This window comes from Hetaerina americana, unplaced genomic scaffold, assembly GCF_022747635.1.
Source record: "Hetaerina americana unplaced genomic scaffold, ioHetAmer1.1.p SCAF_1, whole genome shotgun sequence".
Lineage (NCBI taxonomy): Eukaryota > Metazoa > Arthropoda > Insecta > Odonata > Calopterygidae > Hetaerina > Hetaerina americana.
This window is the reverse complement of record NW_027286069.1, coordinates 4623006-4650895: the sequence shown is the minus strand read 5'-3', so window position 1 is coordinate 4650895 and position 27890 is coordinate 4623006. Positions and strand designations below refer to the sequence as shown.

Below are 27890 nucleotides of genomic sequence, written 5' to 3'. Positions count from 1 at the left end.
TTAATGAAATTCCATGACTTTCGAACACTGCCAAAATCCACAGCCTTTCCAGGTCACTTCTCAAGTCTGAAACATTCAGTGAGATAAGTTGTTCTAGTGAAGGATTCGCTTGCAAGTGACCCATCGCCACCAAAGTCAACAAATTAAGGTACCTACCTTCCTTTCTGTCAAAAATACTGCACAGATATCCTCATCTACATCTATACACATGACATATTGCTTCCATATTGAACATGCAGTCTATGTTTTTTAAATAATTTTTACAGCTGAATTGTAAAGGAAATGCAAATATGATTCTTCAATAGCTGGTGTAATCAGCACACAATTAGTTGCTCAAGCTGCGCTTGTATGGAGCGCTGCATCACGACTCATCACAGAGTAATTGTACCCTTTCAAGTTACACGAGTAAATTACATGAGTGCAAGAGAAAAAACTTATGGTTGATTAAATTTTAAGTGCCACCTATATTGCATCCAAGAATGGATGAGAGAGCAGCAATCCTTTTGCTGGGACCAACAGCTAATCTACGGTTCTGTTTACCCGACATTGAATGGCGGGCTCAATACAGTAATTAAATAATAATTCCGGAACTACTACCTATAGTCAAAATCACTCTCATGGCCTATGCAATCCAGGTAAAGTATATTAATATTTGCACTAATCCAGCACTATCATTTATGAGATCACTAATGCACAGCATTCTTTTTGCCTTAATTTTGTGATTAAGGATTTAACTTGTATCATGCATTATGGTTGATTATGTATGCACTATTAATCAGTGACCCGAGTTCCACACAAATGCAGCCAAAAAACATTCTCAGGAATTATAGCCACTAACTGAAGGACCAACTTACATCCATAAATTATTCATTCTATCCTCAAACATTATCTCACTAATAGAAAATGCAGTTCCCCCACTTCTGCAGGCCAGAGAGGTAATCACGCTCATTACCCATAACTACAAGAACAGTTGTAACACACAAGTTAAGTTTTTTCTTGGAGCCCTTGGGAAAATCACAGGTCAGTCTGCAACTGTTAATAACCGATTACAAGATGACATCTGCACAGTATATCAGCATCTGTATCATGCAATGCCATAAATATTATACACAGAAAAAGCAACTGAGAGCAACATTAACCCTACCAGCCAGTTCAGGCATTTACATGTAGGCCTCCTCTTTGAGTATAGATTTTGCTATACATATCAACTGCATGGAAAATCATAACAGCCCAATGCAAATAAAGAACCATGCAAGGTAAACTGCATGGCATGGTTAATTCACTGAATATTCATTGTTATTATTCTCATAAAAGTAGGAAAAACCCATACACAAAAGAGCTTGTCATTTGTCTGGGTCCATAGTCATCCTATAAAAAAACTAATATTTTAATAATAAAAAATTTATTCTTCAAACAAATATACAACATGTAAACGTCTTTTTTAAGTGCAAGCTGTTATTCCATATGATATCACTTGACAATCGGCACATGATGAATTACTGAAATGAATATTTCTTCACTGATGAGAAATGAGCTAATTTAGCTGCACATCAATTGTCCAAACAACAGTCACACTTGAAATATAATCACTCACACAAGAAGTCACATACACACACACACACAAAATCACTTGTGGGATCACCAGCTCCCCTTTCAACACAATCTTTGCCAATTCTGTGTCATACTTTCAGAAAGGGAACATATCCGTATGAATGCTCCCCAAAATGCCCCCAGAGCCATAGTTTCACTAGATAATTGCATCCCTGAGGAAGGGAATTATCAACATGCAAAATTCATTTCGGCACTTAATCACTGGTAACACAAACACTCTTTAAAGTACACTTCGATAATATTGAAGACTCAATGGCACTTGACTTCTTTAGAAAGTGAAAATAATTTCACCTGAATGTCAATTCACCAACAGACTTATTACACACAATTCCATAGTACACACATGCACACAATGCATGATGGGAAACAAGTTGAATGGCTGGCAGTAATATGTGACATGATTCACACTTTGAATCACGCTACAAATGTTATCACCACAAAAAGTGATGCATCAATAGAACTTTCCAAGGAATATCACTGTGGCCTTCGAGATGCCGATGGTAAAAGTAACTGCATTGCAGTCATGGCATCAGGGAAAAGGCTATGATAATTTATTAGAGGTACATAAGCAGCTGTTATGACTCGCCCTAAATTAAAAAGAGAATTATAAGCACATTAGCACAATTCCATACACATATACTGCTAATAGAATAGAGCAATCAAAGGTTTCAGGGAAATTTAGGGGAGTGAAAAATAAATATTACTTTGAAAAAAATAAATCTCCTGATCTGACAAGTAACATTTGACAGGAATACACAGGGCCAAAAAGTAAATAAATTTTGCGGATAATGAAATGAGGATACAATCAAGATGGATGGTGTTAATATAATTGAACTATACACGAAATACTTAATTATATTTCAAGATACTCTGAAATTGGAATTAGCAAGTGAGTCATGAATACTAACCAGCAAACCATCGCCCATGAAGAGAATTTACAGCAGCCACTGCAGTAGCAATACTAGGACACTTGACATACACATTTCCCTGAAGAGATGCTCGGTCCACATAAACATGAAACACACCCCCATGCTTGTTACATTCTTCTATGACATCCTCTCGGATTTCAACATCCCAATTTGGATTGGTTTCCCTGAAAGAAAATGAAAACATCAAAGCTTGAGAGCAAAAATAGAGCTAGTACCATATGCAATTGTGAAGATCTTTTTTTTCGGGTAAATAACCAAAATTAATAAAAAAATAATGCCTTAAAAGAAATATCTCCCACAGCATCTTAACAGTCTAATTTTTATGGTAAGTCTGCTTAAAGAGATAAAAGTGTGACAGCAGTGAAGTACTGAAACTGCTGACCCTTTCATCTATTGGACAATTATTTGATTGTACGCTATGGTGTGGCAAAATTGTCATAACTTCATCAGAGTGATGTATGATATGTTTCAGCCCTTGGATTTCCCTCACAAGCACTATTTATGGTCAAGTAAATGAAACAGTTGTGGGGAGTTTCCCCAGAAGAATAATTTGGCCCACAAGTTGGAGCAGAATATTGAAGTTTCAAAAAGGAAAGAATGTTGGAGAGGCAGGAAAGGAGAAGGAAAAAAATAAGCATTTAGGATTTCGTGAGGATACATAAAAAACTGGAGGAGGAAATAGTAGAAAACATTAGGCTAGCACTGTTTAGCACCAGAAGTGGGTTGAATGTGAATTAAATTGTGTAATAGTTATCAGAGACTTTTCAAAACCTACCTTAAACAGAGAGATCATCTTAATCATGACCTGTTCCCTGAAGATATAAATATGGCACAATTTAAAGTAGTTATTTGAATCATAACACCTCAAGTTACATATTAATTACAACAATTACACTATTACACAATTCTTATCTCATGTTACCTTGCTAGCACTGAGAGATAACAATAATTGATGGTTTCCAGCGTAACTTTATGGAATCGATTCATAATAGAAATGAAAAATAATAACTTGGTGATTCCACTGAAAAATTTCAGTGGAGTCACTTAAGTTACTATTTTTCATTTCCGAGAGATAGCAACATTAATCATCCTCACTTATAATTAAAAGGAGTTTATAAAGTACACCAGAGTAAACAAACTGGAAGCAAATGCAATATATGTATAATTGTTAACCTATACGAAACAGGAGGACTGGTGACTGGAGCTCGGGTCCTGTTGGGCACAAAATATCAAAAACCAGGCATTTGTATGACTATTCAATCATTTGGTAGATCATGATATGTTACATGGCTTAATTGGAAGAACACCTGTTTTGATATGAACCAATTACAAAACAAAGGCTAGATTGATGTTTTCATCATTACCATTATCTGGCAGAAAACTTGTGTGAAAGTGAAAGAAGTGAATGCCATCTGTTGATGAGTGATGAACTAAGATTATAGGCATAAACAATGAAAAATTTGTCACTTTCATCAAGCTGTCAATTTCCTTGGAGTGAAAATCAAAACAAAAACCTTAAGGTAGATGACACTATTTTAATATAGCAATAATCCATCGCAATCCCCACTTCTGGGTGTCACATTATGCTGCGCATGTTTCAGCAAGATAGCGGCTGTACAATAGTCGTTTCACATCCATTTTGTTAATAATATTGAAGCTATCCTCTTTGGATTGGATTCACACTTAGGCGACCAAACATTTTTTCTATGATCAAAGTTAGGGTAGTCAGAACATTTGGTGAGCCATTTCTTGTTTTGCATTATTTAAAATTTTAGACCCAAATGGTAATACAATAATTACTAAATCAATTATAACACTAATATTAGTGCATCATCATAGAGACTAAACATAATATTACGTAAGGAAAATAAGAGTAGTTGACAATTACATCACGAAAATGATGATGGAAAAGCTGCTTCTCACTTGAAAAAAAGAAAATATTTTTTGAAGCTTTTGTTTTCAAAATAGGGAAAAATAAATATCATCATTTAATTCAGCATTTGCTTTTGCACTATAAATGATTTTCTAATAGTTAAAGAATGGAATGTCTATTTATTGTACATTCTGGGCAAGAGTAACCCAACCTCCCTTTTGGGGATTTATTCGGGAAACGAATCTCCATATGAGTAATACTGTTATTAAGTCAGCATGGTGCTAGACCTACCTAGAATTAATTAAAAATTGACACAGTTGAACTTACGTGGTTGGATCAAACATATTCGCCAGCATGAAACACTGAGTGGCAATGGGTGGAGTGGCCGCTTGTGAAGGAAGACCACCAACTGGATTCAAGTTCAGAGCATTGGCTGCTGCTGGTGGTATTTGCATTCCAGTGCCTTGGAAAAGGGATGAAAGTTTTATGAATATATGATCAATAACATTGCATGAGATGCTGCAATCAAATTAATTTGATAAATATGCATTTTGAATTTTAATCTAATTACATCATATCAAAAATTGAAAAATAACTTCAACATAATAACTTTAAAATAATCCCAATGCCATTTATTTGTCATGTCTGTGTGTGTGTACAACTTAATAGGTTGATCATCATCCCAACTATTCTCTTCCCACTCTATGAATGCATTTGTCATTTACTGGAACATTCTCTCCTTTAAGACTGTATTCATATTTTAATTTTAAATAGTTTTACATATTTCAATTTACCAACAAATTTTCTATCGTGTTTCTGCCAAAAGATCCAATTATCATTAAGTATATGTATGGAAAGTACAGAAATTGCATAGAAAGAATCATTTATTTCAAATAAATTGCAAATAAAAAATGCATAGCATTTAGACAAACGCATGTATCATTGTTCCTTTAAAAATAGTTTTTTTCATAATTTAAAATTGAATACCATAGGCCAGTAAATTAAAGACTAAAATTAATACTCATCTCTAATTAACTAATAGCATCATGTTCATTTAAAGGACATTTTCATAAATTCCCGATTCATGAAATTCTCCAGGCTCCACCTGTGCCTCCAGACTCATAATAAAATCTTCAAAAATTACTTTTTTCAAAATGTTGGCAAGATTTCTGTGGGGTCACTTTCTGTTTCAGCAGATAAAGAGTATACTGAACAAAATCATAAAGGTAGCACAGTAAAATTATAAGACATACCTTCAGCCAACTTGAACATTAACTGTAGTCGTCCAGTAGCACCCAAGTCAATTCCTGTGCGATCCAATTCATCACTGTCCAATATGGATGGGCCAGATGCTGAATCTGATCGTTCTGTTACATGTCCTACTTTCATAGGACGACCAGCCAATTCAAATCCATTCAACTGTTCCAATGCCTTCTTGGCATCTTCTGCATCATGGAACTATAGAGAGAATTTCATGATTTACTACACTTCAACAATGGCTAAATCGTGGAAAAAAGAAAACAGAAGATGACACCAATTGCTTAATTATCTCAGCAACAAATCTTAGAATCAGTAAACATACTAGTCAATTCTTCACAATTGAGCTGCACCCTTGAAAAATCATAACATGAATTTTACCAGTATATACTTACTTACAGTGACAATGCAATGTTTTGCAGAATAAAAATAAAATTTATCAATAAGAAATACCTACATTATTCTAATGAATTAAGAAGAGCCATGTGATGCAATTTTGCACACTGCCATGGCAGTGATCACATTTGCTTCCTAAATGTTAAGGCTAAAGGTGGGTGTTCCGTGGTGTGAATATTCCCCAGAGGGATGGCACCACTGTTGGTTACTGTAAGCACCCAAGCACAGTAAATGTGTGTGACATATGCATTTCCTAATATCACCTCCACATCCATTGCATCTCATTGCTTATTGTTATGCTGTTATTGTATTTTGTCCTCTTTCATGTTTGTTATATTTTTCACTGTAAATTGGCACTACAGCTGTATGTGAATAATGTTTTCAAATAAATAAATCCCAACTGAACCCTTCCATTCCCCTCCCATCACATCCCAATCTACTTGATACACCTGATGTACTAGACAGAGAGCAAAGAATGGAAAATTAATATTTGTAGGAAGCATTTGATCAACACACATTGCTGATGAGTAAGTGGCATATTGGATACAAGCAGAATGAAAGAGGGCTTGTTTACTTTCATCGGCACATTCTAACATTAGACAGGGCAAAAATTAGTGCAAGTTTCCTGATGAAATTATTAAATGTATCTACTAAGTATAATTTAGAAAGTGAATGCATCTAAATTGTTGTACTTTATTTAGAATATTTCATTCCTAAATTTTCAATCTATCATTGCATCACTTGTCATTCTTTCCATGTTTTACAGAGACAGCACCAGAGGATATAAGTGTTTGTGAAAAATCAGGTATGATATCAAGAGAAGGTCCAGAGGTGTCTCACCCTTTTCTCTTTACTGAAAACTCTGTACCCATAGACTTCTAACAACACAAGTCCATCTTTGGATATAGGACCTTAGATCTAACAATATGCAAGCCCACTAAGTAATAAAATTAAAAAAAATGAAAAAAAAGGCAGACAAAGATTAATTGTACAATAAATATTTAATTGATAGTGAGCTAAATGTAAAAATATGAAACCTTTAGCAAGAAAAGTACACATTAATATAAATGAACTAAACATGACAAGAAGCATACCTTAAAACAATCACTGACAAGGATTAATGACCAAAAAATTATCTTGGAGTAAAATACAATATAATAATTAGATGGAAAGTTTTAAAATTATATTATATGTAATACTATTTAGCCAAGTAATTAAAGCGAACTATAAAACGTAGTACGAGAGGAGAAAATGAATCCCAATAATCACCCAAGTTACTAAATTAAAAGAAAGAAATTGAGAAATTCAATAAAAGACTGCCAGTGAATAGTAAAAGGAACTCAGAATTGCACAAAAACCATTACGTAGTCTTTCATCTACACACAAATGTTTGCACAACCCATCATCTCAAATATCAAAACATTTATAATCATACATCATCTGTTTCTTCCTAATTCTTAGTTACAAAGATGGACATACTACAGCGTAGGGTCTCTTAACTCATGCTACCTTTCCATCAGGCGCCTTACATTTAAGCAGAATCAGTTTTGACACGGCTTAATAATGATGCTTTCTGTAACAGAAAACTATTCAAGTACCATGAAAATGACATGCACTTTTCTTACTCCAAAATGCGCTCTGAAATCAACCTGAATCTTAAGGGCCGAGAGTATACAGATATAACCTCAACCTATAATACGCAAACCGATTTGCTAGAGTACTTAATAGTTCCTAGTTAGTTACTTAATGTTTTTCGAATGTAGGAATAGAAAATGGTTACCTTAGTTATAAATTTTGATAATATCACAGCTTTGAGACAGTAGTAAGCTGGAGAGTTTTAACAGATGCTGTCAAATATATAATTTGGGCTAATGGGGATGTTGCCCATCAGCTACTACATGCATAATAACTCTCCTCATAAACTCAAAGAGTAAACCCGCACTCAATCTGAAGTAGTATGCATGTGTCTTAAAGACATAAAAAGGGTTACAATTGATACAACTTTATATAAATCAAAATCACAGAAACTAAGTATTGAATAAAAAATTAAAATGCTAGTAACTTCATGGAATCTTGGGAGAGAAGTTGTTACATAGAATTGCTTAAAACTTGAAGTCATAAAAAAAGCTTCAGATCACAAAAGCAAGGCAGCTGAAAGTCATTTTGGCCCACCACCGGCAGGAAGATGTTATGAGAATGGAGGAAACTGAGGCAGGATTTAGTGAATGCAGATGAGTAAAGCAAACTTTAGGTTCATATGCTCCTAAATGGCAAAATGATGAGGAACAGGTTAAGAACTGAGTAATAAATCACAGGAAGAATGGGTCAACTGTTTCAACAAAAATTATTTAATAGAAGTGAGAAAATTAGCGAAAGGCATGTCTATTGTCATGGTGTGAGAGATTCATGAAGAGAAATGTTCTGTGCGTACACACCGGTTCTACAACAGCACAAATACTGCTATTTGAATATGAACAAAAGGTTAAAAGGCACAAACTCTTGACGTCATGCTGATGGGAGGAATGAAATAAGTGTGTGATTGGTAGAAAAAGTACTAGGAAAAATTTAAAAGGGAGAATATCATAATATCCTTTAACAATTGTGAAATTAGCAATGTGCTAGATGGAAGTGAAGATGACATTGTAATGAGGGAAGTGACAACCAAAGTGAAAATAACTGCAGAAATGACTTAGCATCAGTGATGACAAATTTCTGGGCTTCTACATTGAACTAATGTTGAAAAAGCTTCCAATATTTTAATTTAATAATTCCATTTTATTTGTATTAAGTGTTAACATTAAAACAATTTGCGCCTTTTCGGTCTGATCCAAGTTTTTTCCAAAATTTAAACATGAAAAATCAGTGCATCTTTGGTTTCAAACATATTGAGTGCTACCGAATAAAACAATACTAAATTTGTTTTAACTCCAGATACATAATATTGTACTTAATTTATGTATTTGTTTTGGTAATTCTATCTACAATTATGCCTTATAATGTCAGGAAATGGCTATGAACTGGCTCATTTGCATTATATTGAAATGAAAGGGTAGGTGCAAATGAGTGATCCTCAATTCAGGAAATTAAGAAACACCGGAAGATAAGTACAGAAGAACAGTTTTCATGCCATACACTAATTTTTCATACATGAATTGAGGGAATGTTTCGCCAAACAAAAGGGTAAGGCTTCGTGTGTTTCGGTAGGGCTTTTTAAGGTTTTGTGTGTTTTTTTCCTGATTATGTAAATTTGAAATAAAATAAAGATGTTCATCAATTTGAAGAAATTAACCAAGGAGAGATATGACGACGAGGGGGGATGATATCTGAACTTAGAATGTGGAGGAAAAAATTAGCACTTACTGCAAGGGCAGATAACATTGGCTTTGATGCTTTGGAAGAGTGGGATGGTGAACTTTATGCCAATTTACATACATTGCTATTTACCAGTCTTCACAGTCTTACCTGAAAGAACTTCCATCATGAAGTCTTTTGTGAGCAATATCGTGAAGTCTTACTAGAACAATACAAAATTATGGGTACTTTTACATAATTTTCACTAAAAAGTCATTTCTTTTTTTTTGCTTAAATACAAAGTTAAATATTCTATTAGTTTCATTCCTAATAAGATTCAATGGTGTAGAGCGTTACAATTAATCCGCAGAAGTAACTTGGTACATGCACAAGTAAAAGAGGTGCTACTGTATATTAACTGACCTTGAGAGATTGTCTCAAGGACAAGCAACAGATAAAGGAAATAGCACCAAGGACAAGAATCCTCCGAAAGTTCCTCTACATAAAATAATATTCTTGTAACTTATGAAACTTACTAACATCCTTCTTCACACTTAACTCACTAATGACAGAAAACATTGATAAACAGCTAAAAAAAAACAAAAGTGATGATATTAACACAAAAGTATAACCTGATTGAAAAAAGTAATAATTTTTATGCATATCCGTGTAATATTGTGCAATTGAATAAACGCTTCCACATTAATTAATTTGGCATGTTACTATCAAAATTTTAAATGAATAACTGTTACCTTACGATTACCTAGTGACAACACCTGGAAAGTGTAAACTAAGAAACCTAAAAATTAAAAAGTCTTACTGAAGTTAAAACAAAGAGGCGACAATTGAGACCAAAGAAAACAAATAATTAAGCTGAATGTCACAGGAAATGTTTTAATATATTATGCTTCAATTTGAAAATAATGTAATTACAAACGCTTCCCTGAAAAAAGAATTATAATTAAATGCATTAATGACTAAAAATCACAAATAAAGGAACTCTTAAGAACACTCACTGTGATGAAGCCATATCCTTTCGATCTGCCTGTTTCTGGATCCATTATCAGTTGAATGTTGTCAATCTTGCCAAAAGGCTCAAAAATCCCACGTAGCATGTCTTCTGTAATGTTGAAATGGAGGGAACCAACATAGAGACGCATTGGGCCCCCACCACCAACACCCACCCCAGTCCCACCAAGCCCACTACCACCAAGACCCCCGAGCACTGATGCACTCAAACTCCCAGCAACACCAAGGCCCCCAGCACCCACCCCCTTCTGAGCAGCAGCCGCTGCTGCCGAGGCAGAAGAACCTCCCACCGTACTGGTGCCTGCTCTGTTCTTTTCGGCTTGTGTGTGCTGAACTATGATGGGGATCCCTAAAAGTTTCTGACCACTGAGACCCATGGCCTGTAATAAAATTAGAATACATTTTGGGAAAACAAATATCTCACCATTTCTTAAGAACCAAAATAACTTGTTGTAATGAAAATATATACTTACCAAAGGCACTGCATCAGGATCTTTGAATTCAACATAGGCTATCCCTTTGAATCTGCGTGTTTTATTGCAGGTAATGAGTCGAACATCTCTAACCTAAAAAATCAGAACATTTGACTTTTTAGTTATTTGGGTGAAATAGAAAGACAAAATATAAAACCCAGTTATCTAAGAGAAAAATATAAAAATAATTACACAGTTAACCCTTACTAATCTGGAATACGTGGGGCCAGGGATTACCTACATTGGACGAATTATGAATTATCCGGGGTCCTAACACATTAAAGCCCTAAGGAACGTTTTCCCCCCTAAGCATGTGCACCATTGATCACCAACAACTTCTAATGACTCTGTATGACACAAAGGAGCACCAAAAGGTAAAAAGATCCCATTGATGAATTAAATGTCTATTTAAATAAAATATATCACAGATTTTTTCCAAAAATTAATTCAATATTTTTTCCTATGACACTTTGAAAAAACTATGATAATGTATGCTCAACAGCATTTACTTTATCAATTCCATTACAATATAACCAATCTACTGAATTGTTAAATCACGTAAAGCTTAATTTTAGAAAAATGACACTAGTTTTCTTAGCAATTTGCAGTTGTAATAAGACAACACACAGCTGATTATCTCAGGCATATTAAATACACCAATCTTCCAATTATATTTACAAGTACTATGTAGATGTTGCTCAAATATATTAATAATATTACAGCTGATGTCATCTGACATGGTAACACAATTTGGTGAGTGACACGAATTCGATTAGCTTTGTTTGAAGCACCTATAGATAAATGTACTTAACTGGGAGTGATGAGTTAATCAGCTAATAACAAATGAATTATGACATAAGAGCATTTGCATGAATATTTTTCATGATGGATCATTTCAAAGGTAATGAATGCTTTGTTATTTTTAATTATCTCTAGCACCTGTAACCATTTATTTCTTCCTTGGGAATTCCTAGGGATACAATTTAGAATTTCACAACTTGGGGAACAAAATGATTATGAAACCAGCTCATTATGGTCACTCCTCTATTCATCAACTGAATTATTTTTGTGGAGAGAGGTCTTTCAATATCCTCCTCAAAGTTAGCAGTTGATATTATCCAAGGTAACACACTTCGACTTGTGGCTACAATCAGGATTAACGAACACAAGTATAGACACTTTCTTTACAGATTTTTGTTTGGGAACCTTAAGTTTAATTTTATAAATTTTGTGTTTCCTATCAAAATCTCCAGTGCAAATGCATTTTATCTGCACTATACACGGTGCAATCCGAAAGCAATGCTATTAAATTTACTGTGGCGCTCGTATTGGTCAGAGTGGGATCGAACCACTTGGAATAGGTGAGGGAGGACGCTAAGCTTTGCCGAGAAACCGGTTTCAGTGCTCTCCATGCTGTGGAAGCAGCAGGACGTCAGTTATCATGAACTTCCGTATTGACCGTGCCACAAAAGACCAACCGAGCAAAAATTTAAGTGAACTTTTGCAACATATAGAAAATGAACCTGCTTATTTGGACATCATCCTCACCGGTGATGAAACCTGAGTTTTTGAATACGACCCAGAAACAAAACGCCAAAGCTCTGATTGGCACACCGACCGGTTCCCCAAGCCCAAAAAGGCAAGAATGAGCAAATCAAAAGTGAAAACAATGCTCATTTTCTTTTTTGACAGTAAAGTAGTGGTCCATAAGGAGGAGCTTGTTCCTCAAAGGCAGACAGTTAACGCTGCCTACCATGTGGATGTGCAGGAAACACTCCAAAAAAGGGTCATCAGGATGAGAAAAGACATCTCTGCTACCTGGCAACTCCATCACGACAATGCGCCTTGCCACAACGTGCTACGAGTCCGCGAGTTCCTGGCGAAACACCAGGTTCTTACCACAAGGTCGTACGTACCCTGAAATTATGCACTATTTGTGAGAAGCTATATGAAAAAAACATCTGGAATTGAGATAAAAAAATTCATGGCTCTAGCATCATGATAATGCACCTGCTCACTCATCTTTGCTTGAGAGAGATTTTTTGGCCAAAAACAACACTACAATCATGTCTCAGCCGCCATATTCACTGGATTTGGCACCCTGCAACTTTTTCCTGTTCCCAAAACTGAAGAGACCTATGAAAGGACGGAGATTTGCAATGATTGAGGAGATAAAGACTGCATTGCTGGAAGAGCTCAAGGCTATACCAAAGAGTGCTTATCAGATTTACTCCGAGGATTGGAAAAAGGGTTGGCACAAGTTTATGATACCTGGGGGGGGGGGGGAATACTTCCAAGCACTTTTCACTTTTTGAACACACCTCATAGATGGACCTCTATCAAATTGAATCATGTCTCACACAATACTAAATTCCCAAAAGAAACCCAAGCATTATTTTCTCAAGAAACTTCACATTTTTTTTGTTCTCAAGGTTATATTTTCCTTTATTACCACCCTTTGGTGTCATTGCCAAATTTTACTTTAGTTTTTCTGCCAGAAGACCCCAATCATTAAGTAGATACATGATGAGTCACATATGAAAAAATTGGGATGATTTGACGAACCATGATTTGTTTCATTATAGATTATTCAAAATTTCAAATGAGCAGCCGGAATAGCAATTCAACTACTACATACATTTTAAACCCCTATTACATTAAATTGCAAGCTAAATATATTGGCATAGTACAAGCAACCCTAATATGGTGCTTCTTGAGACCCCTGAAAAAGCCATCCTCAATACTTGGCCAGAAGTTGTCTGGGTTATGTAGTAGGAATCTGAATTAGCTGGGTTCAGATTAGCATGGGTTTACTGTTTGCAATATAATTTTTGTGTGCTGAGAGACTATTAGGAAAAAAATAATTTAGCTAATTCCTATAATTGTTTAAGTCTCTTACTTTTCCAACGGATGAGAAAAACTCTTCCAAGTCCCTACCCCTAACTCGTGCAGACAATTGCATACAAAATACTGTCCGGGCATCTCGTTCTTCTGGAGATAGTTCATCAGGGCGCCTGTGGAAAAAAAAAACAAAAGGGTAATTTCAGAAATAGTATATGAATATTAAAATTAAGAAGATAACCCTGGCAATCACAATGTTGCAATGGTAGCCACAATCTTTGCTCTATTTTCACTTGAATCAGTAAATATTCCAGGCAGTTGAAAGATTTACTTAGGCTCATAATTTAAATTTCATTTGCTGCCTATGGTTACAAATGAATGTCTGGAAGTTGAAATCAGGGAAATGAAATGCTACAGACATTTGTTATAACACAATGCTACTCCAAAATTTCACAATTTAGGTACAGCCTGAAATTGAACCATGACATATAGCATTAACTCCTATTGTTATTGATTGAGTAACTGCAGTAAGTTCATCCACAAAACATTGTTTATTATGGAGATCATTGATAAGGCAAGAAAAAAACTTGAAGTTAGGATGCTTTATTGGTGTAAAACTAATGTCTGCTTTCCACCTGATATGTAGAATAACAACCCACTTTTCATAGTATTATATTTGGTCAATTATTATCAAAGATAAATGGAGAGATGCCTACATCTAATATTTATTATATCAGACCTGCAAAAACAGTGACAGACATTTCAAACATTTTAAACACTAAATGACATTTTCAAGTTATTGTGAATTCATTGCACACTAATAAAAATAGCTGGAGGAGTTTTTTCAGGCAATGCCACGTATTTGAAACTGTGAGAGACAAGGGGAGGAGCAGATCGATGGATAACCAAATTCATTTAAAATAGATGAAATATAATCTCAATTATCTGTTTAGCAGATTATCAGGTTTCAGTGAGAGTCAACAGTTAATGAGATAATCTTTTCCTTAGGTGACTTTTGTAACATATTATATTACACCTTGGAATGATGATGGTCAAGTTTTCTGAAGGTTTGCTTTCCCAAGAATGATGAAAACCATATTTTTTTTCCAATGACTTTTATCATGCTCAATTATTCTTCCATATCGTGAGAATGAGATACATCTCATACATTTAGTTATGAACTGGCAAGCGGTTAAATTAACATTGTCTCTCACATAACCTTGAGAATTTAGAAAAATATGCTTACACCTAAATGCAGTTAATAAGTGTAAAAACAGGCAAATATTAGGGCTAGCCATTAAATATGTAACAACATTGTTTTTAAAAATTGAAATTACAAGTCACTTCTTTAATTAGGTGAATGCAATTTTTCTTTGGAGAAATAGTAAAAAAAACTTTAATGAATTAAAAATATAATAAAACACTATCATAAGACTTCAATGAAATTGGATTCATATAAAACAATCCATAAAATGAGGACGATTGAATAATTATTGTAAAAAAGGGGATTTGGATAAGATCAGGATCAACTATTATATTTCATCCATCCCCAGAAAATCTAAAGAAAAATCTTGAAATGGAAGTACAAGTAAGGCTAAGACTGTATGAGTCTGGGCATGCCTATATATTAGACTTAGAAATAAGAAATGTAAACCAAGTTTAATTTCTTAACCTTTATACATAAATTTTTCATCATTTGTGGATATATGGGCAAGGCATTCAATTGGTGGATATATTAAAGGTAGTACTTCTGTGATGTCAGTGATTAAAGCCTAATTTAGGCTTAAATAAGGGCATGTTAATAAGAAATGCGGGCGCGGCAACAAATCTCCCTTCCGACAGTAATCAAGGAGGAAGCCATGAAATTGATTTACAAAGAGCACAATGTCACATTTCATACTTATGAGAAAGCCATGAGAAGGGGGATGACACACCATTGGCTAAAGGTTATGCAACACATTTTGACATGAATTGAGAATGTAATCTATTAATACAAAGATGGAAAAAATTCATTTTTAAACTTTAAATTTGAACTCGACAGTACCCCACTTGATGATGCCACACTAAGGTAAAAATATGGTCACAAAGAATTAATATTAATTCTGGAATTTTTGTGCTTAGTTGTACAATGGATGAACTCTAAAAAAAAAACAGCTGTAACAGCTTCATTTCCACCGCCATCATGTTAGTTGTTCTAGCACAATATTATCTACGACTAACATATGCTAATTTCATGATAATAAAAAGACATGGAAATCTTTTATCAATATGTGAACAAAGTGTAGAGCTAATAATCTCAGGACCATAATGTTTTGATTGATCACATCTTGGTCACTGCTTACATTTGTCTCTGCTTGATATTTTCACCATTACTGCCAGTGATGGAATACCTAGGTCTTGACTGTTTCCCAATGATGGGCAAATCACTTAAGATATTACACGCATAAATATTGAAATAAAATGTTTTGTTTGTACTGAAACCATTATTTTGAAGTGGAAATGTAAATATAACCCAATAAGAAAGATTTGTTCTGACTTTGCAATAATCTGTGTCCACCTGCAGCACATTATCCAGCGATGCTTTGATAGAAGAGGCTGCAAATTAGTTGTTTCAACTCCATTTTGTAAACAATACTGATGTTTTCTCCTTAAACATTTTTTTAGGATTAGTGTTAGGCTTTTGGCGACTGAACCATATACAGTGGATTCTTGATTTTACACAACAGCAGGGGACAACAATATCAATATTAGATAATATCAAAGAACAATAACACACCAAGCAACCGTACACACTAACCTAAGTTTTTCCCTCCAATGGGGATGGGTAGTTGCACTATTAGTGTTTTCCAAGGAAACACTTGCAGCTGTTCCTCTGCCTTCGTACTCCTGCAGTGGCCTTAAACACAAGGGGGTGGAGGTGGAGAGAGCACATGAAAGGGGTGGAAAATGTAGCGAGATGGGTATTTCCAAGGAATTTTCAGTTTTTCTTTTACAAAAGACAAACGTAACCTGTGATTACATGTGATTCCATCTTACAATTCAATAAGGTTTGTTTTACAATGATTTACTTAGCATGGTACCTTTTCTATTTGTTCAAAAAAAATCATGCTGATTGCCGTGATAGATGATTATAATTTATGTGTTTGCAAACCCAAGGATTATTATTTTTAAAGGATTTTTGCATGTCCTATAACAGTTCAATGAGTGAAACTCAAAACATCCTGGAATACACATAATAATATGAATAATAGTTGTTCACTGGTGTTAAACATTTGCAAAACTATCATGAGACGATCTCTGTATGCAAGGAAATTATCGAATGATAAACCCCCTGATTAGTCATCGGAATTAGTAGCGAGAATAACTTCGAAGCAGTAAATTAGTTGAGGTGTAATAGCAAAAACAATTTGGTAATTTTTATAAACACATGACCAATTGCTGTGCATCTAAATACCACTCCTACTTCCTTCATTGAAAGATGAAAACGCTTTTTTAAAGGAAGGTGTCGGTTAGCATGGTACTACTTCATAGAAAATACATAGTTATTGCCACAATACTTCATTTAAAATGCGGGTCGCTATCAATCATGCCCTTATTTGCATCTCCTTTTACCCTCTTGAACACACTCACATTTATTATCAAAGTGATGCCTAGGCCACCACTTTGTGAGATGCTGAAGAAGTAGAACTTTGTGATGAACTTTAAGCTGGCATTAATAAGTTGTTTTAAGACCTTACCCTTCCTTTGATACTGCGTAATAAAATTGTGGTCTATCCATTAGGTACTGAGCTGATCATTACTCAACCACGGGATATCTACCAAGTTTTCCCTTAAGGCTGTGCTACTCTCATTAGTGACAAGAAGGGGAATTATGTTCTTCCTACAACTCTTTATGGAAGATTCTGACACATCTCAACTTTGTTATGCAGCATGATTTTCTTCAGTGCCTTTGATTACTTTTAGTTTGCCACTTTCTGTACAACTGATAACATTTTGAACAAATTCATTTTAGGAACTACATACAAATGATTGCAGAATGAATTCAGCTGTCAGTATAGTTGCCAAAACATATTTAAAATGCATGAAACAAAGACAATACATTGTTGAAATGGTGTCAGAGTGAGCTAGCTAGTCTGAAAGCCTTGAGTGGCAGGCAAGCAAATTACAATTAAATTTCAAACTGTGCTATAAGAGCCCGGAAACCAGAATAGTTCATTAATATTACCCGAGGAAGGGCAAAGAGATAGAAGAAGGAAACTTCAATTTAATCAAGACAACCATCACCATTTCATGGGGTGTTTGTAATTGTCTATTATCAGTGATATGACATTATCATTGATGATGATGAAATGAAGGAGTATACAGAAGAATAGACGAAAAACGGACCTTATGGAACACCAAAGAGAAAAGAAGAACCAGATGGATTGGCCACACCCTGAGGCAAAATGGGTCCGTGAAGAATATAGTAGATGGAAATATAGAGGGAAAAGTCCTAAGAGGAAGGCCAAGGGATAAATACATCTGAAAAATAAAGAAGAAAGTGCATTGCAAAAAATACCAGGAAGTAAGCCAATTAGCATCAGATAGGGTAGGATGGAGGGCTGCAGTCAACCAATCTAAGGATTGAACAACCAAGGATGATCAATGATATTATCATCACTAGTCTGATGTTAAAGTCGAAGTGCTATTTTTGGATCAATGTGAAACATAAATAAATTAAAATTGATTTCTGCAGAAGTAAGCTCTACAGAGCATTCAGAACATTTGGCATTGCTTGTGCTCATATGGTCACTCCAAAAATTTGAAACCACTTATAAAAAGTTTTCAATAGGTGTAGAGTCACCATAATGCTGAAAGTTTCTCTTTCATCAATATTTTGGAAATCACTTGACTTGCCTTATTCAAATTAATGTTAAACATAGGGTAATACGTCAATCTAGTTAACAATTTGATTGTGTTCCTTCAAGAGATGCCCCTAATGGAAAATAACTTCCAAGCGCACCAGGGGTGTGCCATCCCTCTAAAATTACATGGACATTTTAAACCCATCTTGTATGCTTCTACTTCAGAAAAAAAAGAATCGGGAGAATAATAGAGACCAAAAGAGAGACCTAGAGAGAACAACAAAAATGTAAAAAAATCTTTGTCCCCTCATTGTGGTTTATTGTGCATATATGTGATTGGTGGTGGGCCCAATTTGTGGTTTACAGTACAACTAATGTGCATTGTGAATTTAGTAAGATGAGTATAACTTAATAAATGACCCACCCTGAGTGGCGGAAAGAATTGAAGTTACCTCTCCAGACTTGAGTAAAAAGTCAATCTCTTTACTCATGAAAGAAGAAATCCAGGCATACGATATATTATGCCATAATTTACTGGAAAAAATGGAAACAAAAGTGACAAAGAGAGTTGGTGAGTGATTACTTACCCAATTGGAGATGGGGAACCCTTTCGGTGGTGGCCGAACCTCTCCCTCCTGGAAGGCCCGTGGGGAGAGGCATGGCGATGGTGCCGCCGTTCCTTGCTCCTGCTACGCGAGCGCCGACCTGACCGCTCCCGCTCTCGACTCCTCTTCCGCTTTCCATCCTTCTCACGGCTTGACCCACGCTTCTTCTCGCCATCCTTCTCCTTCTTCCGCTCTCGGCTTCGGCTTCTTGCTCTCCTCTCCTTATCCCTCCCTTTGTCCTCCTTACGGGCTGATTTCTCACCACGATCCCTTGAGCGGCTACGGCTGCGGTGCTTGCTCTTTCTATAAACACAAGGATAGATTCTTTCAGTTACTCAACTCGGATTTACAATAAGAAAAGAACAATAGTCCTAGCAAGCCTCAAAAACTCACTTAAAAAGATTTCATAGTAAAAGGGGTAAAAAAATCAAAAATACTCACCCTGAGGATTTGTGTGAGGACACCCCATTCTCCCTCGGCTTGGCAGGCACCTCATCCTACAAACAGCAGAAATGTTGATAACGGGACGGCACCATCGATCAGGATGAGGGGGCAGAGGAGGGTGGTAATGGAGCAAAGAACAGGGCAGGAGGAAGGAGGGGAATAAAAAAAGAGAAAAAAGTTGGGAATCCATAATTAATTTACTGGCCACAACAATAACAGCCAAAACCCCTGGACGAAAACAATGCATGATAAGACTTCTCTGAGTAGAGATAAATAGGGAATTGTACAAGGGCAGGCAAATAAGTTTTGTCTTTCCTATCTCTGACTTATGATTACAGAATTGTTTTGAAATACTATGCAATAGGATTATGGCTGGAAATCTGATGTAAAAGGAAGATTGGATATAAAGGTGAAAAAATAATATACTGTACGCATATATGTGGTCCATGTTAGTCTTCATTAGCAACAGCCCCCTGAAAAAACTGCCAGGCCAACACACACGCATTCACTCATCTCACACAACAGTCAAAGGAGCCTCAATATAAGGTGTTCTCTTTCACAAGAGAATGAAAACTGGAGAGGCAGGAAAGGGAATGGTAGAGGGAATTATTTTAAAAGGACTGGATTCATTCCCTCTTTAGAGAGAAGGCTATTTGACCCCTCTCATTTGCATCACTTTTAGTCTGAGATCTGTGGAGTCAAGAATACTTACCCTCTTATGAGCTATGTGTCCTGACTGGGTGTCCCATTACCTAGCCATCACACCACTTTTTTCTGCAAAGATACAGCATGAAAAATTTTTCATGACTGGAACTCTCCACTTAAAAAGTAGGGGGGGGGGAGGTAATTTCATGTTTCAGACCTACATGACAAATATTTTTTAAACTCTATTGCCCAGCGAACATACAAACAGTGCTACACAAATGTGAGCTTTACTATGTGATGGAGCGTAAGCAATACTAGTTAATTCCAGTAAAAACTAAAGGTCTAAAATGAATTTAATGCACATGAAATACCATTAGATGAACTATTACTGAAATTAATATTGGCGAAAGGAATTGATATAGTTAGATCAAATATGAAAGTGTTCACACCAAGATATGACAGCAATGAATGCTTCCTAAATAAATGACATTTGACTAAAAATGTCACCAACATGACAAATTAAGCAATCTTTAAGCCAAAATCTCAGATATTTCAAATGAGACGTATTCGACCTGGGACACCAAAATATTGAGTTTTAAAACATTTCACATAATGATATTTAAACAGGGAATTCCAGAAAATAGCTTTCATCATGCTATTATTATTTTCCAAGGGTGTACCGTATTAAGCTGCATATTAAGCCATGCCTCAATGAATGGCACTTAAAAGACTTTATTCTGCAATCATGCATATTCATGAAAGATTGTAATAACTTACTTAAACAGTACATGCATCATTTACACACATTGCCTCAGAGGAGGTTTATTGGAGTGATTGGTTACCTTTAACGTTCTTTTATTTTAAATGTAAGATTTAGCTTCACAGATATGGAAAAAAATCATGGTGTATGGTGCATTTAACATGTATGTTAGAACTATTTCTGCAAGGAATGAGATCTGAGCCGAAAAGATTAGTTGATTTGAGCAGTTAAAAATAAAACGTTCGTGAAAATGAAATTGCCATGGTGCACATTAACTAGTCCAAATACGTAATGTCATCATTATCAACTCTTAAGTGTCAGTTTCTTTAAAAGATTTCTTAAAAGGTCACGTACTCCTAACCAATGATTACAATGAAAAACCATACTTGAATGTATTAGCTAAGTGACGAGACATCCATTGCAAAAATTGGAAAAAAACCATGGCCCTGAATAATGGAACACTAAATTATTTTTTAAACCTGATATATCAAGACCACCACCAGAGAAAGGAAGGGGAGCCTACTATATGAATTCCAAGCAGCACAACAAATACAACCACCCTTTTGAGTCATTCAACCACACACTCTCAGGATCTGCTGAAAGACAATTGACCAAATAAGTGAAGTGAGCAATTAAAAGGATATATACTACAGTATAAAAAAACTCTAGCACGCTCTTCCTCCTCCTTTCACACAAGACCTGCCACACAATGCACAAGCATACACAACTGCAAACACAATTTGACAATTCTTGTCGCTAATCAACACCTCTGGGGCTTTTATGCATCATCATCATCATCAGTCTCGTATTTTTTTAAAGGGCAACGGCTGCCCTCACCCTTCAGGCCCTACATCCTTGGCATTCTTCATGAGAGCCCTTTCCCGTTGGGTGTCTCTTGGGCATTAGAGTTTGTCCCTTGCAAACCCATCTCGGGGGGATCCTGAGACAATAGAAGGGGACAGATTCAGAACCACGGCAGATAGAATTGTAAACAAAAAAAAATTAAGGGTCACATGAACAACTTCCAAAGGTAGACAGAAACCTATTAGTGAATTACACAAATTTATTGGGGAAAGCCTTCACAATATGAGGCCTTTACATTAATGAAGTTCTATAATTCAAATACAAAACCTTCCCACAATTATATGGAGGAATTCTCTTGATCAATGATACAAGTTCATGGACCCTCTAAAGCTAGAGTTAATTACGACTGAAAGAAATATAAATTAAGTACAAGTCTTCTACACTAAGTGGTAAAATAAGAAGTGAGTGAGGGTACAATATCTAGTAATTGTCTTTTTGGTCGCACAATAGAGAGCGCTGACTGCAATTACAGTACCAAACAAAGATACTGGTATGTGTACTACCTCTGTGCAGATGCTGGAACTGTAGCTAGGTCTGAGCTGGATGCAACAAGCTGTGACATGTAAGGGTCTACAAGATACAGAAATGGGGATACCATATCAGACAGGTATATGACTGCTCTGAAGAAATAATTACACTCTTCATTAGACAAATAATCTAGTTTTACACTCTTAAAATTGAGAATAATTTTAAAAATGACAATATCTTTAAATTTTATTCCTCTGGACCAAGGACCATTTGCTTAAATTCATGTGAAAGGGGATTAAGAAGTAAAATACAAATGTTATTTACAACAAAATATTGAAATTACTTACTCCCTTTCTGTATGGGGCTTCTAGGAGTGCTTCCACATCAAGGTCCTCAGCCATGCCTGGAAACATAAGCAAGAAAATAATAACACTATGCTATTTTTCATGTATTGACAGAAACACATTATTAAATAAATAAAAACTTTTGGAACTGACACTTCCTACAGGAGGCAAATGCAGTCGTAAGTAAAAAAAGCCATAATTAAACAACAAATAAAAACATCAGCCTTAAATGAAGATAAATTAGATGCTTAAATAAGAAACCTTGCAATGCATGTTTCTGCTACAAGGTATATTACAGATAATTTATTTTAGCTTGCCCAAGCTAACTTAGCAATAAACTATGTGACCTTGGGGTACACAAATGAATAAATATGACGCTAGAAGTCTGTGATGAATAGGATAGCTTTGCCAGTTAGACTCGAGGATATTTATTAACATCACCAGATAATTAAGATCATATTTAACATGCTATAAAATATTGGAATCTTAACTAATAGGTAGATCAAATACATTAAAACTGCAAGAACGCCATTACTGTCTTTGATTTCCATGCCATTTATGGTTTGTAACTAATAAACTATAATTTTAACAAAACAGGTGTCTAAATATTTACCTTCTGAATTACATCTTTTATATAGCATCCACCATGAAATCAGATTAGTCTAAGAATTGCAGGTGTTCTTTCTTATTGGATTGCCTTGGATTTCCCATGTGAGCATTTACTTTTACTTTCTCTGGTTTCTTAAAATTTCACATCATACATTCTACATATTAATTTGATGGTGGAAAATATTTCTACAAGCATTACATTTTCATTTTTTCTATTTTTTATATAGCAAGTTGTTTCTGTCACTTCCATCACGTAACTCACATAAAAACTATGTATAAACATTTATGAGAAAATCACCCAATGCCTAAATATTTAACCCCATATATTCTACAATTAGACACTTCATGCAAAATTTAATATCAATTAGGGGAAAATTATACTTTCCCAAGAACAACCTTGCCATGATTTCATTCAACTCTTTAAAAATGCAAAAGACAACCAGTAGTCATGAGCCTACCTCCCAGTATTTTGAGAGCCAGAAACCTCACTCTCTTTCCAAAATATTTCAGAAAGCTGCGAGGAGGAATAGGTTATGGGTGTCATTTGAACTTTCAAGGTCAAGTGGCATTGACACCAAGGAAGGTGAGGCTATGGGTGTAATTTGATCTTTCAAGGTCAAGTGGCATGGCAACTAGAACATTATGGACCTATCATCCAATTTAAAAAGGATCAAGGGCCATTTATAATTAATTTTCCCAAAACTTTCAATAAGCATTTTCACTAGTACTGATAGAATTGAGGAAGAATATTATATCTACTAAGGGAATAAACAGCACATGATACATATTGTAACAAATAATAATACCAATAATAGATAACAAGTGATACTAGTAGAAATAGGAAATTTCACTTTTATTAATTAAATACTTCAATGGCGGCGTCCAAACAAACAGTAAGATTAAAATTCAGGTAATCCAACCCAATCTTGTTTAAGAGACCAGCATAGAACTCTAACAAGCCAATGAACCTATCTATCACTTTACTAAGAATAAAATAAGACTTGAATATTTCTAAGAGCACCATCAGAACATTATGAGAACTAATATCAAATAATAAAAGAATGAAATTTCGGTTGCAAAAGAATCTTGGTGCCCAAGTAATCCCTTTGAAAATTAGATACTATATTACTTCATTTTGGCAGCAAACAAAATAATTGAAAAGAAAGGATGATAATGGATAGATGCATACACATTGACATCCCCAATCAGCATGACATTCCATAATACAGGACCTGACCAAGGATACCTAAAATCAAAAATATACGCGGTAAGCATTGCCAATATTGCTAATACCAAGTGTAACCTTTGAAAGGTAGTTAAGGTTTAATTTTATCAAATATATTAAATTTTCCAAATTAAACAACAGCTAAAAACAAAATTCAACAATTAAATTTTAAAATCCTGCACTTACGGGGCAGTACAAATTTTCCCAATCATAACGAAAAATGAGGAAATGGATAACGTGTGTCACTAACCTCTCTACGATAGGGTAACAATTATGTAAAAAGAATAACTTGAACATCATATCTGCAAACCCTTAATCATATGCGGGAACTAATCACCAATTCATTCACTTTTTCACATAGTGCGATGCAAAACCATTCATACCCATGACAGTAAGCGTTCTTTGTACAGAGACGACCACTGTTCATTTCGAAATAAAAATTTAATAATTCACAAGGGGTTAGCTACTACGCATGCCTAAGAATATTAGCAGATGAGGCGTGAGAGATCCCATAACGTCATCATGACCCTTAGTATTTACATTGCGAAAAACGCAGAACACATGCAAAAAAATACAAACCTGTCACACAAACAAACCACATATTAAACCAAAATTTGACGTTAACATTAAGAAATTACTCAATGACTGTAGAGCTTATAAATAAGCCTTAACGATTGAATCTCATATAGTGGCTTAATGTTGCGAACGTTACGTAAACTGTTTACAAGTTGGTCAAGTTATCATAGGGTTTAATCTAAACAGGATAACAAGAACGAAAATTGCTTTTTTCTAATAAGAATCAACTACTTAGAGATAGTTAGTACTACATGTACTAAGGTAAATTATATCCATATATAGATTTTCTTACCTATGGAAGGAATTCTGCAAGATGGCTACAACAGTAGATGGGAGGCGACAAAAGCGACTGCTCCGAATGGGAAATTAATAGGCAATTTAATAACTTATCACCAAAGGTACTTCACCCAATATTATGACTGGAGCGATTCCAAAACCTGTAGGCGAAAGCTATAAATTATAATATTTATAACAAGTGAGATAGAGTTCGTCATCAATAGAAACTCATAACAGCCAAGTGGGGTTTACAAAAGTGAAAACAGGGAGGAGAGAAAAGATATTCAATTGTTCTACTTTGCGTTAAGTTCAGAGCGAAATTTAATTTTTATTTATCAGGTATCGTCGGAATTCAAGTTATGGAAGCATGTTTAAAAGAATAATATTACTGAATCGTCAAGGAATTGTTTTTATTTTGTAAATAAACAAAATTTTATTTTGAGATAGAAGTTACCAGTGTATTCAATCAAATTATTCACGCTAACAATTACTATACTCAACAACATTGCAGTCCTTAATAGAGTAATAATCGCATATTTATGATGTATAAGTTCCTATAACTAAATGATTGATGAAGTAAGTAAAGTGGTAAGAATGAAATCGGCAGGAAATGAAATAGTTAATAAACAAGCGATAAAATATAAAATTCGCCAATAAAGATATAGATACAGTTTGTCTTGTCAATTCATTGCGTGTCCACTGAACGAAGAAATAATTCAATGATTAATCCAAAATCAAGTTCTTTTAGGCAGATTCGCGCTTTAAAAATAAGCCAGAGAACAAATTATGTATAACATAAGATTAATCGCGTTTAAATTGTGAAATAATAGCGCTGTGATCGTGGGAGCAAACTTAAAGGGCATTAGGAAAGTTATTTTGAGGGTATTCGATGATAATGAGAATCCTTGCTTACTCAACAAAATCAGCTTCATTGCCTGCTTCCTAATTCTATAGTAATTTTTAAATTATTTTATGTTGAATTATTCAAAGAAATATCGTTACCTATGCTGATGGCATATAAGGTGAAAATATCTATGCATTAGTATTTAGAAATATGAATTTCCTTCTCTTTTTAACGGATCCCTGGAAGAAATGGAAATGAAGAAGGGGGCTGGGGAAATAAAAAGATATGTTTGGCAGGTGTTATTATCTCGTGACATTTCAGCTTGAAAATGCCTTAGGAAGAGGTAATTGGTGCTACAGCAATGACATCCTCGGAAGTATGTCGAAAGGAGAACGATTTTGGGGTGCCACATCAGAGAAGAAAAATATTGACATTAGCCCGAAAAAGAAAATAACATACAATACATATTGGGATACATTTTGCTGGAAATCAATCTTCCAAAGTTGAGTCACAGAACAGGTTTTCACTTGGTACCAGGGGTTAACCAAGAGTGAAATAACTTGAATAGTTTTGTTTGCTTTTTCATAATCAGTCTACCTTTAGGGCATTAATTCCAATTCATGCCTCAGAACAAGAAAAGCCAACATTTGTGATTAACTTTCCTACAACAGTTTCAAAGCAGCCAGATCTAAAATGTGATGAGTTGAAATTGATCATTCAGTCCCTAGATTTTTAATAAATTAATCAAAATAAATTGGTTTATGACATTTATCTCCATTTTTCACCACACAAATGAATGTTAGAAAGTCTGGGTTATGACTAGTCTGTACTTTAACTATATCAAAAGCATTGTTTAACATTTTACAATAGTAACCATCAGCTACCACAGAACATTAAATATTTAAGTCCTTCCAGTGAGAAAAGCCTTATAAAAATGTCATCAGGTAAGTCAGTCGCTTAGACAGCTTTAGCCTTATCTTCATATTGTCAAAGGCTGCTTCAAGGCCAAGGAAGGTAGCATGTGTTAAATCCATTGATAATGTCTTCAGTCAGTCATTAATTGGTGGGCGGTGGAAGTTTTTGTCCGGAAATCTGTCTGCATGGGGATAATTACTTCTTCACACGTCATTAAATACTTTAGGCAGTCTTGAAAATCTTCCCAAGGATGCTAGCTTTCTTTCAGGAACTATAACCAAATGATCACAGAATGAATTCATACTCTGTTATTATTAATTCATACTTCATTATAGCCACTGAAAAATAATTATGCATGAAGGAAACATGAATATCAGTGATAGGGTGTTGGAGTATGCTTAAGCCCTGGGCAATGCCCGATGGCCTTGAACACCAACATAAAAATCTCCCCATCCAATCTCACAACATGGAAGCAGAGGAGTGTTGACTTATCTAGACTGGGAACTTGGAAGAAGGGCAGAGATATTAAATGGAGGGGCTTAACAGGAAGAACTGCATTAGGAAAAGCTTTCGTCAGAAGGGAATTGGTGACATGGACATTGAGTAAGGATATTTAGAAAATAAAAACTTTGATATGGAGCCTGGTTTTGTAATAAAAAAGAGACGGGTGCAAAACATTTTAATAGGTGATGATATGCTGAAAACTGTGACAGTGGGGGGAACTTGGGCTAGCAGGGAAGGGGTAGGAAAAGGCTAGCCTAGGTTGGCAGA

At 35.1% G+C, this 27890-nt stretch overlaps 1 protein-coding gene across 3 annotated transcripts; it reads right to left on the bottom strand.

Annotated features, from left to right (window-relative positions):
* Positions 1–1391: 1391 nt before the first annotated feature.
* LOC139687660 (RNA-binding protein 39-like) lies at positions 1392–25610 on the bottom strand. 3 transcript variants are annotated; one of them, XM_071584903.1, is made up of 13 exons: positions 24759–24832; positions 24473–24529; positions 22678–22733; positions 19591–19646; positions 19132–19452; positions 16498–16596; positions 13759–13873; positions 10860–10952; positions 10374–10766; positions 5667–5871; positions 4741–4876; positions 2520–2704; positions 1392–2198 (listed from the first exon to the last, which is right to left on the bottom strand). In XM_071584903.1, the coding sequence occupies exons 2-13, from the start codon at positions 24480–24482 to the stop codon at positions 2086–2088; spliced, it is 1782 nt and encodes a 593-aa protein (XP_071441004.1). In that variant the 5' UTR covers positions 24483–24529; positions 24759–24832; the 3' UTR covers positions 1392–2085. The 3 variants fall into 3 exon arrangements, with proteins under 3 accessions (XP_071441004.1, XP_071441012.1, XP_071441021.1); XM_071584911.1 differs by lacking the exons at positions 24473–24529; positions 24759–24832 and adding an exon at positions 25377–25610; XM_071584920.1 differs by lacking the exon at positions 16498–16596 and having other exon boundaries at positions 24759–24825.
* Positions 25611–27890: the final 2280 nt, after the last annotated feature.